The sequence below is a fragment of the Macaca thibetana genome, chromosome 1 (genome assembly GCF_024542745.1).
Source record: "Macaca thibetana thibetana isolate TM-01 chromosome 1, ASM2454274v1, whole genome shotgun sequence".
Classification (NCBI taxonomy): domain Eukaryota; kingdom Metazoa; phylum Chordata; class Mammalia; order Primates; family Cercopithecidae; genus Macaca; species Macaca thibetana.
The window spans coordinates 69076968-69092691 of NC_065578.1; the positions used below are offsets into that span (position 1 = coordinate 69076968).

Below are 15724 nucleotides of genomic sequence, written 5' to 3' on the forward strand. Positions count from 1 at the left end.
CATATATCACTTCTTATATGGAAAGATTTAATATCACAAAAGTGTTATCTCTTCCCAAATTATTCATTAATGAAGTTAAATATTTGTCTAACCAACTTTCCTTAGAATTCCAGAGACTTTTAATTAAAATAAATAATCTTAGAATTTATATGAGAAAAAATAAATTATAGGTTATATGTTTGGGTACTTGAGGCTGCAGTCAAGGAGAGAAGTAAGTAAGAGTGTGAGAAAGAGGAGGAAAACACGCTCATAAGTACAATTGTAAAAATTAAAACTACAATGAGAAAGCATATATGAAATAATTAGTTATAAATTTATGAAAGTTATATTTTAATTTTATTTATATACAAAGCATTTTTAAATAGAAAAGTTGAAAAGGACTGCCATTTAATTACTTCAATTGCGATTGGCAATTTACAAATTTTTGCATTCTTATCTGCCACATCTTTAATAAAGTTCATATTTTTCTAGAAAATGTTCACAAATAATGTTCTTTAGATAAATTCAGCAAATGGCATTCTTAAACAATTCAGCAGACATAACTTAATATGACCTTGTATCAACATATTGATTTAGAAAAATGAAAATGTTAGTGAAAAATCTTGCAGTGGTGACTAAAGAATCTCAAATACTTTTTAATGGATTTTGACTCCTAAAGAGTAACAGATTCAATCTACATTTTGAGTCCTGCTGAACATGACAAGCAATTTAACAAGTCCAGCCTACAGAGACATGAGAGCAGAAATCAGACCAAAAAGGAGTAACCTCACAAACGGATCTGATAAAAGTTGAGTTCATCCAAGGAGATAGAAAATCAAGTTCAAGGATATCTGCTAGGGAATAAAGTGTTAAGCTGGGCCATAGAAGTGAAACAGAAGGCAGGATCCCGCTGTCCCTAGAGGTATCCAACTAGAATAGCCATAACAGAAAAGGCTAATGGAGAATCTTAATTCTAAACCAGAGGCTCTTTGCTTTATGCCTTATACCCCGCAGTGTCTGTGTGTGGTGGAGCTGGAAACCACAGGTGTTCTTACAGTTGAGAGACAAGTGCCTGTCAGTCCCTACCCACACTTCATAAAATCAGTTGCTACAGTGTAGCTTTCTGGTACTTTTTAAAAGTTATCTGAAAAACAGGGTAAGTTTATGAGGTCAAATTACTTACAGCTGTGCCTTCTCTGTTGCGATAATTCTTCAGATCCACGGTAGCTGTGTGTCAGGGTAGCAGGGCAGTCTCTGGCATGTCTGTACACAAAGAGCACTGTCTAGCTTGGATGGACATTAGCATACCACCTTTCAAAATTAACCACAAAAGTATCCTTGGTGAAGAAGTCTAATCATCACCCTTCTCATTTACAACATAAAGGAAACCCATCTATGGCCCAAGATAATATTGAAAAATATTTGCAGTAAACTACACAACTCTCAACCAGACCCTCAAGTCTAGGTTGAACATGGAAAACTGGTAGTGTGTTCTTATAGATGGCATATAGATTATTATGATGGGCAAAAATAGCAAGTGGGATCTTAAAAAATCAGGCTCCTTTCAACGGAAATGAAGCTTTTTATAATAAAATCAAAAATTAAAACTGAGCATTTTCACTGATCATTATAGGGAGGAGTACAGTAAAAGACCCCAGATATTCCGATTTCTGCCTGGAAATAATTAGTCCTGGACAAAGCCTACCAAGAACTAATAGTCATGTTACCTTTGGATGTCCACTTTAACAGAAAATTCTGAATCATCAGAACAGAGTCTATTTGCCCTGAATAGCTGCAAGTATTTGGAACATTTTCAGCAAATGCAGTTAACTAAAGATATTGCCAGTTAAGGAGTTTCACCTAGAGAACATAATTGTAATAATTTTTTAGAGTCATGGTTCATATCTTTTTTATTGTATTTTAAGTTCTGGGGTACATTTGCAGAATGTGCAGTTTTGTTACATAGTTATACGTATGCCATAGTGGTTTGTTGCACCCATCAACCCATCACCTACTATGCCTCCCTTAGCCCCCCACCCCCAAACAGGCCCCTGTGTATCATGTTCCCCTCCCTGTGTCCATGTGTTCTCATTGTTCAACTCCCACTTACGCGTGAGAATGAAAGAAAGTATATTTTAGAAGTGAATTATCATCCATGTATTTCAATGCATCACAGGTACCTTAAAGTCAAAAGTTTCAGTATTGAATTCATCATTTACATCGCTATCTGTACTTTTTTCCAGTATCTCCAAGCTCAGTTAATAGAAATAACATTTTTTAGATCCTATGAATCATCTTAGGTCTATTTCTTACTCCCACATCTGATCAGTCAACAAGTTCTGTCAAATCTATTTCGCTTATTCATTTCCTTCTGTCTGGAACTCTGTGCCCCCAGAGGCTGACTCCTTTTTTATCATTTAAATCTCAAATCAAATGTCACTTGCTACAAAAGGTCCTTGATGACCCTCCAATCTAAAGCAGCCATTCCGACCCCAGACACCTTCCAAAAACTATTTTAATTTCTGCATAACACTGGTTAATATTACAAGTTCTCTTATTTTTTTACTTGTCTCTCCCCTTTTAAAAACTTGTCCTTGAGAACAGGAATCTTGCCTAGCTTGTTTATCTCTGTATCCTCATTGCCTAGTATTCTGCCCAGTGCATGATATGCATTAATAGGTTGCACCTTTTAAATTCATTCATTAGAGCATTCATTCAACAAATATACTTATTAGGCACTTCTATGTCCCGCATTGTGTTAGGCATAGGAAATATGGTAATGGACAAAAGTAAACGCTATCTTGTCTTCATGTAGCTTACATTTAATCAGAGAAACAGATATTAACAGAATAACTACATAAATAAGTGTAAAGTTACAACTATGAGTAATTACTCTTTTCTCTTAATCTCTATTACCATTGCATTAGTTCAGGTTATCATTATCTCCTGCCTCAGCTATTAAAATCAACTATTTCTCTGCCTCCACTGTGCCATATTCCTCTCTGTTTTTCCAAAGCTAAAATGCAAATTCAATGTCACTTTCCACCTTAAAAACCATAATAACTTCAATGACAGTCAAGAAAATGTTTCTACACTCCTTAAGATAATGGCCCTTCATGACCTGCCTATCATCTGTCTCTCCTTTCTCTCCTCATGCTGCATGCTTCAGTCACCCTAAATTACACTCTTATCTTGGGGCCTTTGTAGATATCGTTCCCTCTGCCTGATACATTTTTTTCTACTCTTTGATTAACTTACTTATCCTTTATGGCTCAATGAAGAAAAGCTCCTTCAGAAAGCCTTTTCCGGACCCACTCAAACTGGTTCTGCCATCCCTTCTATGTGCTCTCTTAGCAAAAAAATAAAAAAATAATAATTTCATTGTGCTAGAATTGTTTATTTATTTGCTTGTTTCCCTTGCAGGTCTATGAGTTCCCTTATGGGGACTCATAGATAGAAATATGAATGTCTTTTATATTTCTATCTCCATTGCCTAGAGCAGTAGCAAGTATGTAGAATAAAATAGTTGGAAGAATAGTTGGATGAATAGATGGATGGAGGAATTTGCTTCATAAAACTAAAAACAAAAGCCTATAATGATATTCAACAACACAGCTTCAAACATGTACTATTAAAATGTGTGTGAAAAAGCATATTGGCCAGAACAGAAGGCTAGTGAAGCCCATTTGGATGTTTCAAATACTGTGACAGTCAGCACTCAGTAATTTGGTCACTAAATTTATTTCATGTTTTTTAATGTTAAGAAGAGAACATCAACTATCCATAGCCCTGTGTTTTAAGTGTCAGAAGATAGGGCAACATGGCAATTACATTAGCAGACTAAAAGACAATTTGCCATATTTCTACTAGTGATGGCACACTGATTAAAACAGAGTATCCACATTCTCTAGTCTTCCATGAGGAACTTTGTAACTGAAGAAGAAAATACATGGCTACAATTTATTTGTCACTGGTTATAAGGAATTTCTAACAAATAGAGGCAATACCCTGTCATGTGTTAAGGAACGCTGAATATTTAGGCCAATAAATAAAGTATAATGCTGGGTGGGACTTACTGTGGCAACTGGGAATATATGACAACCATTGCTGTCCTAGGGAAACAATGACAATTGTTTCTAGGGACGAGGAGCATGAGGGCACAAAGATTGCTGGTCCTTGAAAAAGTCTCAGCATCTGTTTGCCATCAGAAAGTTGTTTGTTGCCATTAGTCATTAGGGACAGAATGAGTATATAACAAAAGCATAAAACAAGGTGACTCTGGTTATTTCACCTGAGAACATCCCAGTGGAGGGGAACTACTTCCACCCTACCCCCAATGAACCTAGAGAAAACAACTTTCCTTGTTTTAAAAGGGTAACTTAAGCACCAGGGAAGGTGCTTATATATCAGCGATGGTTCCAATAGAGGCTTCAGTTGACCAGATGGTCAATACAACATCTGCACAACATGCAGTCAGTATTTGTTTAAAATGTACTTTGTTTCAAGCACTTGGTTGCATGATGCCTAACTATCAGAAAAAAAGAGCTAAGGGTAACCAATAAGAATACAACTATGGTGAACATTTGAAGTGCCAGCACTAATAGGCACCAGATTCCTACAGCTAAGGAATTAAGCACCTTGAGAGCATCAGAGTAAGCAAGCCACTGAAGACAGTTCCTTTTACATAAGTGATAAAGAGAAATAGTGCTATAGAACAAATGCCAGTCACCTCAGGAGTGACCTGGCAACCAGCCTGTGGCCAGGATTACCTCAGATTCACCAGCAGTAATGTGTGAAAACAAAGCTCCCTAGGTGCCTCTGCCAAATGGAAAATAACATTTTGTGGCAGATAGAAAGTTTGGAAAGAAATAGTTAACTATGTCTGAAGGTACCCGTAACTTTCAGTAGTGGATCAGTTACCATTTGGCAAGATGACACATTCTCAAATGGCAAAAGAATGAAGCCCAAGATAAATTCAACACAAAGCTCTTGCTTTCGTATATTATTATTTCTAACACTCAAATGTTGGAAAGGAAGAGCCCGGGAGGGTGAGCCTTCTAATGACAAAGGTTTGTTGTGTTTGTCTATTTTAAAATCACTATACCTGAAAAGAAAACAATAATAGATGGTGAAAGTGAGAGAAATTGGAATCTTCTACTTACTTTATCTCCACTAAGGCTAAGAGCTCTTTATGGGAGCTTCGGCTTTGAAAGGAGACAGAGTTGTTGTGTCAGAGGTGGAAGAGGCGTAGGGTCTGCAAATGCAGCATCAAACTGGAGGGAAAGTGGAGAACCAGCAAAGTGTTAACTAAGCAGCAGGCTTGGTAATGAAAGGGTATATACTTTTACCCTCCCAAAGTGAACTTAATTACTTTTTGGAAGTTAGACTCTGATGGCATTCAGAGTTTGCAAGCATGGACCTCCTGATTCCAAGGGTTATTTATCATTTTCTATTCCTAAATCTTCTTTCTGTAATTGTGCCCTAAATAAAAATATCTTTACATCTTATAAAATGAAAGCATCAGAACATTCTTAAACATCATAATAGCAAAAATCATAGCAATAAGCATGCCTCGTAGTGATGTCATTCAAAGCAAAGTTTCCTCTCAATTAGACTCAAAATTAATTCATTAGCACTGAATGTCAATTCTGCATTAGTGCTCCTTTGGTAATGATTACTCACTGCCAAGGCTCCATTAAATTTCCAGTTAGAAATGATGAATGCGTACCTCTATTTATCACTGATTGTGATTTTATGAGTTATTTTTAGAATAATAATATTTTTAGCAAAGTATCTATTGTTTTTCCAATATTCCTTAATCCACTAAGCCTTGAAAAGTTTATATATATTAAGCTCACAGTAGGAGTAAAATGTCATTTATTTTTCAGACTCTTTGAGACACTGGAATAAATAAACTAGCAAAGTCTCTATTACATAGAGAAATTTATAAAATTATCATACACCTCAATGTCAAAGGAATTTAGAAATGTGAAAAAATAGTTTTTATTTTCGTTCTGATTATGATTTTATTACAAGTTCTTTATTCTTTACTTTCCTCTCTCTTTTAATATTCTTCCCACCTTGAACCTATAGTGAAGATATTGCCAACATAGATATTTAGACATGTTATATATTTTTAGTTTTTATAGATTCTTCTTTCAAATTTCCTATCTTGGGATGGAATCAGGTGCACAGACTCATAAGTAATAATCACAATATCGTTTTCTGAGAAGTAGTGATATAAAATAGAAAACTCGGGCTGATTCCCTCAGATGTTTGTGAGAAAGACTGAATAACATTATATATAAGGTACCTAGTACAGAACCATACCAAAGGATTGGAACTTGGTTTTGAAGGATCCAATGATCCACTGAAGAACATTAAGCTAGGAGTGACGTGATCAGGTTTGTATTTTTCAAGGGTAACAAACAGTTATGAAGCAAATCTAAGGAAGGTAGAATTGAGTAGTTTAGAGACAAAAGGATGGGTTTAGAGACCATTTCAATAGCCTGGAAATTATGAGAACCAATTTAAATCAATGGCAGTGGAATGTGGAATAGAAGGGAAAGATACAAGGTATGCTTAGGAGATAGAGCCGAAACACTTTAGTAAATGATTGAGTTTGAATCAGGAAAGGTGGCAGGAAAAGAGAAGTCAAGGATAACTCACTAGTTGTTAACTTGAAAGACTTGATGCTTGGTGCTTGGGTGAACTATTATGCCATAAAATACAAAATCTTATTATGCTATAAGATACAAAAAGTTTGAAGAAAATTGGAGGATGGGACAGGTACTAGATTAAAATAATGAGTTTCATTTTGAATATATGAAGTTTTAGTGAAATTCCCTGGTGAAGAGGTCCAAGAGATACACAGATCCAGAGACCAGAGAGAGGTCTAGAGTTAGAGGTATGAAAAACATACCATACCATTTATCATTTTACCCCAGAACAATCAAAAACATCTTCTGAATTTCTGGTTATAGAAGAATAATTACATTTATTGAAGTCAGCCAACATGGTGGAATATATTATGAAGCCATTAAAATTGTTTTTTAATGATGGGACAATGCTCAAAAGAAAATATCAAATCAAATAAAAAAACAGAATGCAAAATTTTGTACAATAAAATCTCTATTGTTTAAATAAAATAGGCCTTAAAAAGCTGGAACGAAAATCATTAAAACAGTTATAATGCTCACATTAGGGCTAAGAGTTTATGGTAATTTTTCTTTTTTTTTTTTCTATGTATCAATATTTTACAAGTTTTCTATGTGCATTTCTTAAAAGTCATTTGAGGGTAAGGATAGGCTCCTGGAAAGATATTGATTAAACTGAGTCTAAAGAACTGATAGAGTTGAGCCAGATTAAGAGGGTGGTATTAGCAGAGGTACAAAGGTGAGGAACATAGTGTGTACTTGAAACTGTAAGCAGTTAAGAGTTGGTGAAGTATAGCATGATGGCAAAGAGTCATCAAAGAGGAAGCTGAATAGGGAGATACGGTCACACTGTGGGGGTTTGCTATATTAAAATTGTATCCTATCTGCTCTGGGAAACTCTTGAAGAAATATACATAGAGGCATGTATTCATTTTCTAGGACTGCCATAACAAAGTGCCACAGACTTGTTGGCCTAAACAATAGAAATTTATCTTTTTATAGTTCTGGAGGCCAGAAGTCCAATATCAAGGTGTCAGCAAGGTTGGTTTCTTCTGAACGTGCTCTCCTTGGCTTGTGAATGGCCATCTTCTCCCTATGTCTTTACATGGTTTTTTCCCTCTGTGTGTGTGTGTGGGTGGGTGGGTGGGTGGGTGTGTGTTTGTATATCTTAATCTCCTGTTTTTATAAAGATATCACTCATTGGATTATGGTCCACCCTAGTGACCTCATTTTAACTTAAACACTGCTTTACATACTTATCTTCAATATAGTCTTATTCTGAGGGACCCGGAATTGAAATTTAAACATATGAATTTTGAGGTAACACAACTCAGTCCATAAAAGGGAATGATGTGGTTAAATTTCATTTCGTAATCATGTGGAGTCTTGAGGAAGAAGAGATAAATTAACAGGTTATTGTAATAATCAAGGCAAAACTCAGATTATTCTATAGAACTTTGTTAACAGAGATGGAGAGAAAGGGACAAATTACTGAAATATTTAGGAAACAAAATTGGCACAGGATTAAGGTTACTTGGATGTTAGAAATGAGAGGGAGAAGCCTAATCTAGGTCTCTGGATTTCTGATTTGAATGAACCAGTAGATGGTGACATCATCAATGAAGGTTTAAAAAAATCCAAAGTAAGAAGCTTGTTCAGAGAGGAAATGATGAATTCAGTTTGAGGAATCCAATTAGAGTTACCTGAAATAGAGTTAGATAGAAGACTGAAGCACAAAGACAGATAATTGGGCTGGAAGTCTATATTTTGTCTTTATTATTCTCATATGTTATATGAAACTATGGGAGCACATCCTCACATACTGAATGATAAGAACAATACACTTAAAAAAAAAAAAGAAAACCAACATTTATGGGACAGGCAAAGAACAAGCCCTGAAAGAGACAGTAAAGTGCGATGTGAAGCAGGAAAGGCACCTGTCATAGACTCCAAGAGAGTAGAGAGCTTTGATATAGGGAATAATCAATAGTGAAAGACAGCAAAGAGATCCCAAAGGTAAAAATTGATAAATGTTATCTGGATTTGAAATCGGAAGGACTTTTGGACATTTATGCCTAATAACAATTCCTTAGGCTTTCATGTGCTAGACAATAGATAAAGCATGGCATGTGTATGATATTTCATTTTCAGATTCATTATAATAGATTGAGGAAAGTGTCATTATGTTCATTGTACAGATTGCAAAGATTATAGCTCAAGACAGTCAAATACCTTGCCTAAGTTCAGTCTGAGAACAGCAGATGTGGGAGTCATTTCTAGCTTCCATCTTACATTACCAAAGCAGATGTGATAAGTGGAGGGGCTCAAAATTCAGAGAGCAGTGGGACAATGAATGAATGGTTGGTGAGGAAGTAAGATAGACTGCCCTTTTCAGCCTGGGAGAAGGTTTAGTACATTGCCTTCACACAGTAGATGCTCAATAAATTTTAGTTCAGTGAAGAAGAAATAAATGTCAACTTGTGCTAGTTATCAGGTTTACATGTTAGGTGTGGAACAGGAGGTAGCAGAGGCGTCGAGTACACACAGCCCAAGATTAGGGAGCCAGTAAAGAGAATAACGCCAAAGAAGAAAGGGGAAAATTTAGCAAGCCAGGTCCTTTGTAGAAGAGGTTGATTGAGCCTGGTATCAAGTATACAAGTAAGAATTTTACCTGAGTAGATGAACTCTTTCTTTGAGATTGAATACAAAAGAGTGAGGTATAGAAATAGGTTTAAAGGGACAAAAGGCAAATTGTTTCATCTCCCAACAATCCCCTCCATATTAAACTCCCTTATGAAAAAAATCTCACCATCCCTAATAAGTTATTTGCTTTAAAGTTTTAATAAATGTATACATGCAATTCCCAATGCCTAGAACTACTTCTCTCTTTTTTTTTTTTTTTTTTTGTATAGTAAATGCTTATGGAGAAATAAAGACCCAAATTATAAGTTAGCTCTCAAAATTATTTCTTGAATTCTCCAAACAGATTTTATCACTCCCTCCGTTTTCCACCTCTTACAGCACTCACTCCCTCCTCTGTAGAGTCTTGGAATCCATAGATAATTATGCTTTCATTTTTTGTTAAGTTTTTTGAAACACTTTAACATATCAACAAAATATTTGAAAATGTTATAAGGCATATCTTAGAGCAAGCATGACTTAACTTGAACACAATTGCATGTATTTAGCTCAAACTTTTATATGCCAAAAATTATATGATGTAAATTTTCTTAATGGTTAGCTAAACACTACTCTAGCAGATGACTGCATTTTGTAATAAAAATATACTCTTAATTCATTGACTTTTAATAATGTTATACCACAAATGATACATAAATTGGGAAAATTTATACAATGTATTTAAAGAATAAAATGTTGCTTGCCATTATAAAGATTTATGTATTGATCATCTTGATGTTTAAAGAAAATGATGTATACTTATGCCCTATCATCAAAACCAAATTGCACGCTGTAATACCTTAAGCTTTCAGCTGGTGTTAAATTTTGGCTGGTTCGATAGTGGGCTGAGAATATTGATTGCTATATTACTGTTCTGTTAGACAATTTTATTTTTGAACAATCTGTATGCCCTATGAGAAGATCAAATGATACGGCAGAGAGATCTGAGACAAAATACTAATATTTAATTGTTTTAAGTTCAGCAGGATCAAGTTTCACATTTCAGAATCATTCAAAAATGCACAGAATGCATAATTATATTCAATTTGAGTTTGACTTTGAGCTATGTAGCATGATCCATGTGTAATTTATAAAATATAGTCGAGTATTTAAAATATAAAAATATAATATTCTTTGTAACATTTTACACATGCTGTTATTTTCCTTATATCAGCAAAATAAGAATGTGAACTTTATAAACATACATTGAGAGAGTTAAGATAATCATGTGAAATGGCTATATCAATCTGTAAACACCTCTTTTAAATGACTATTTAATATTCCATCCAAAAATAAATATAAAACCCAACGTATAGCAAAATCCATGAGACAAAATATTCTCACAAAGAATCTGTTTATGTATTGCCTGTCAATTAAACATGAAGATACGTAATTTTTGTTCAAATAATCTATGTATATTCCCAGTGTACCTATTATATACATGAAATTGTTCAACCTTTAGAGTATTTACCAAAGTTTTCTAATGTAAGTAAAAATTATATGGATTTGAGAACTATACTTCTTACATTCTATTGTGAAAATATTTTAAGATTCATGTGCACTAATTTCAGTTGTTTGCAAACATACTGTAATGAAACATTATATTTTCATTTTTTAATGTAAAATATAAAAGTCTCTTTAGATGGAGCAAAAAGAAATTTCTAATGCAGCTAATGTATTCAATCATCGTTTAATATTCTGTGTAGTCATAATTGCATTTGTCTGAGCATATCCAACGTTTAAATTAGTACAAGTTGGTAAAATTCTAGCATTTAATTAGTTTGAATAAAATGTAGTACACAAAAAATTGTAAACAAAATATGTGTGAGTCATTAATTGAAATGTGATTGGTGGATTTTCTGGAAGAAATGGGGAGAAAATTAAAGTAGAGTAATAGCATGATTAATTGATTCAGGATGGTTCCTACTGAAAAATTATGTTCAATAAGAATCTGTCATGACTTTTGATCATTTGTTACTCTACAGTATATCAAATATAATGGAGTCAGGTGCACAAGCTGTAAAAGCGACTGTTATAAAAATGCCAATTTCTTAAATTAAAAAGGTGGTTGCTTAAATGATTTAATTCCAAATAGCCATACTTTATTAATTTGAGCTATTGCTGTATCTAGAGATGTTAAATATTTTTATAAACGATTTTGTTCTCATATATACATTTATCATTCTGCATTCAAGTCAATGGTTTTTAAAATTTCCTCTCAAGGTCCAAATTACACATATTTTTATCAAAACATGGAGATGCCTGGCAAAAGTTGCTATTTAAATATTTAACAGAAAAATATATTGGAAGAATAATTATTTGTTTACAACCCAAAACATTATTTCAATCAAAATTCTTTTAATATAATAAAATGTGTTCTTCTACAGTATGTTCATTTACATATACCTCTCTCATTGGTGTCTTTCAGTGTTTTCTCATATAAGATCTTTTTCAAACACTATGGAGATTAAACTGAATTATCTTAATATGATTTGAACCACTATACTGGAGAAGAAAATTTCATAGAAGGGAAATTCATAAATTTTGTCATTTTCAGAGAGTGTAGGGGACATTAAAATTCATAGTAAAATATCAATGTGTCCATTTCTATTATGCCTTAAACAGTATGCATTAATCATGCTTATTGTCGCAGAGGGTTATTGGAAATGAGTAGAAGCTTGGAAGTGATAGTGTAAGCAAGTTATTTTCATGACAATGGCTTATCACCTGATGATCATCATATGAAAGTTTTGCTTGCTCCTTTCATGGGGTATGCATGTTTTTCATCATCTGGTCCAATTCCACGCTGAGTTTAATTTTCTGTTTTTATTTTATCTAACATTTTTCCTAATCCTAGAACTATGCCTCTTTACAAAAATATTACTTAAAACCTATTTCTATGGAATTACATTAAAACAAGTAAACTTTCTACCACCCTGTACTGTAAACCAATTGGTAATTATTTTAGTCACCTTCTGCATTAGGAGTTCCATCTTTTGGGCATTGAAATTGATTTTTTTCATCTTAGCATCTGAAGATCCAGAGTGTGCCCCTTGCCCAATCGCCTGAGACTATACAGTGACACCTACAACAGAGGATGTGGAGGGAGCAGCTTTTCGGGCACCAGAAATGGCAGCATCAGGAGCATCAGCACGAATAGACTTTGTAGAGGTAGTTCTCCCAAACTATATTACGAAACCAAACATTTTTGGTGCGCTACCTGCTGATGGGGGCTGCCTTCTTACTGCCTAGTATCTACAAAATGTTTGGTCTTTGTTAAAGTTTAACAATGACATTTCTGACTAATATAGAAAGACCTGATTTTTTTCCAAGTGTGTTCAGTTGCCATAACTTTCAATGAATATGAAATTTTATCAGTCTCAAAAAAACAGTAACCATATTTTTATCTGATTGATTTCACTATTTGTTATGTTAAGGTGCTGTTGTGTATAATTTGTATATTTTTTATATGGATCAAACTAAGCCATCTTTTAAAAGTCATCCTAATGCAGTAAATAAGATAATTTCTCTAGTTTGTTAAATTCTTCAGAGACTGAATACAATTGCCTCGTTTTTCTGTCATACTCCCTGATGATGTTCCATTGTGGACTTATTTTGCAAAGTTCCCAGATGGCACAAGTCAAAATATGAAACGCTGGTGATTGATTGATTTTATGTATCCTTTCATCTTAAGTAATTTAATGTGAAACAGTTATTTTCTAGCTCTAAAATACATTTGTTAATTAACCATATTGGCTTTTCGTGCAGTTCAATGACTTATAGCATTTCAATTTGCATATAAAATGAGTCTCTGTAATGGTACTTTTGCTAAATAAATAACAATCGACATAATGGGTTCATTTGCTTTTAACATTTTATACATATAGTTTAGAAGTAGGATATATTTCATATTGAAATTTTGAAAAGATTGAAATTCAACATACAAGGGTCACCATCTTCTTACTGATACCTAATGCAGTACAGCAAATTCACTCGTCATCCCATATTAACTCCTTTTTGGCACAAGGCAAAATACAAATAATTTACAATGACTGTGTTGGAGCTAGTGCTTGATTAAATACAATTCAAAGGTTCTTTTTATAAAACAGGTATGAGCAGGACACACTGAGCTTACAGGCTTTTCCTATTGTTTAGTTTCTATTTCATTTTACTGCCTAGGAAAGAAACACATTTTTTTGCAAAACCTATGCTATTGGAGCTGAAATGTACTTTCTTGAATATTTCTATTCTGTTTTATGAATTTCAATTATGTGAAATATATAAATATAAAATTGCCTTAGAATGCGTAACTCTTTGTATAAAACATATATCTGAAAGTAGATGTTGATTTTTTGTTAAACTTGTGTAAATGCTGATTTTTCCATGAGTACTTATGAAGATCTATATGTAAAAATTTTAAGTCTACTGTGTTTGTACCATCTGTTTTTAGCTGTGTATACTATATGCTAATTGACTTCTGTCATTGTCACATATATTGAATATATCACTGAAAAAGTAAAAGGTATATTGCTATTCTAAAAACAAAATTATAAATTCCTGACATTGCTTTAGAATAAGTTGCACTATCTTAGTGTAGTTTTATAATGTGTTCTTATGAATTCTCAGTGCCCTTCAGATGCCATCAATTTATTTAGCTTTCTGAAATTTATTTTAGAGATTACTTAAAAAGAGATTACTTAAAACATTCTGCGTGAAAGTAGCTTTAAAGATTAAAGAAACATTGCTGTTTTGACTTTATGATGGTCTAAGTAAGAAACTGGACCTTTCATTATTAAAGCTTAAAAATCTTATGCAGCGGCAATGAAAGTCCGCATCAGTGTGTAGACTGTTGAATAATTAACTTTACTGCAGTAAACCATGTTGTCTTTCTGGTCTTGACAATATATAACAATTGAAAACTTGTATGTGTAGCATAAAGGAAATTTTTCTTAATGAAAAGAAGTTAACAAGTAAATTGAATAACTGTTATCAAAGCTAAAGTTCTTTAAAACTTAATCAGCAGAAGTGATTATAAAAGTAAAAGGTTAAAATGAATACAATTGAATATAATACATTATTTATTTTGCCCACTGTCCATGTTATATGTCCTGGTTAGTGCTCCAACAATCATAAGTGATTGTAAATTCATTCACAATATTTGTGTGACTCTAATCTTTTATTCCAAGAGGAATCATGCATACCAGTTTACAAAATACTGACTGTGTTTATCTGTGAAGTTTCATATAATTTCAGCCTCAATATATACTTTTTAAAAAAACAGGTAAAAATGGTAATAAGATGAGATGTTTTCATATGCATTTACTCTTATTGAAATAATTGTATTGAACTCTTTTATAAATATATGCTATTGATTTTACATTCAGGAGTAGTAGGATATGCATATTATGCCAGAATTTGGCTAAACATATTCAATAAAGAAAACAACAAAAACGACCCCTTAAGAAAAAGGCAGTACAGTATGTGGTTACCCATTCTCCAAGATACAAATACCATATAGCCCTTTCTCTCTTCATAATATTAGACTACTCTCAGGAACCTGGGGCATGATGTGAACAACAACTATGAAGGGGCTCTTATGCCATAGTTGGGCTTTATTTTCTGGGCAATAGAGAGGTTTTGATGAAATGGTTTTAAGCAGCAGAATGACAAGTTAGATTTGTGAGTGATGAGATAAAACTGGCTAAGTAAGAATTCACACTCTCCTTGCTAAGCAAGCAAAGAACAAAAGCCACTCTGGGCCAAGTGTAGCGGTGTACACTGTATTGCCTTTCATCATTTTATTGGCATCTCATGAAGAGAAGCCAGTTGTTATGCCTTTTAGTAGTGCCTCAGAGAACAGAATATGTATTCCAATATGTTTCTCAGAAGTTACAGGTTTCTGGAACTTCAAGAATTTCATAAATTTACTCTACCAGCCATATTTTTTTGTCTATATCAAACTTTGACAGTTAAGGTTCCTCCTATTTTGTCTTATCTTTTTAATCAAATCAACTCTTCTTGAGCCAAAACTGGCAGATCTAAATTTTGTCACCAAAAATTATGATTATTTTGTCAATTTTTAAAAGGAAGGCATGTTAGGCGTAGTCAGTTTTATTTTGTGTCACTTGTTTCTGCCACTAGCTATCAATATAAGTTGAGTAAAGACTGATAGTCTGTATTTATTCATTGGCATAAAAAACACTATTACCAGGGCAAAAATATAGCATCTGGGGGTCTAGTAGAGTAAAAATAATAATTTCAGAACAGATGGGTTTAGAACAGCATGAGAATGTGGAAACTACATCTTCCTCAAATCTCAATGAGGTAGAAATCTTGTATCAAACCAGTAATTCTTCCAACCCTCACACAGGTACAACTTGCTTTGATTTCAGCTGTATCAGAAATCCAAA

At 33.6% G+C, this 15724-nt stretch overlaps 2 protein-coding genes across 6 annotated transcripts in view; both read left to right on the top strand.

Annotated features, from left to right (window-relative positions):
* Positions 1-15724, top strand: part of LRRC7 (leucine rich repeat containing 7) — a 1535715-nt gene that overhangs the window by 1280367 nt on the left and 239624 nt on the right. For 2 of the 5 annotated variants that reach the window (XM_050804531.1, XM_050804521.1), the window contains exon 8: positions 12343-15706. The exons of the other annotated variants lie outside the window; for them this stretch is intronic. In XM_050804531.1, coding sequence (XP_050660488.1) covers positions 12343-12349 — 7 coding nt within the window. In that variant the 3' untranslated portion in view covers positions 12350-15706. Of the gene's footprint in view, positions 1-12342; positions 15707-15724 lie in introns of those variants that run through there. 5 annotated transcript variants of the gene reach the window in all.
* SRSF11 (serine and arginine rich splicing factor 11) overlaps positions 1-15724 on the top strand; it is a 763374-nt gene that overhangs the window by 380252 nt on the left and 367398 nt on the right. The gene's annotated exons all lie outside the window — the stretch shown is intronic.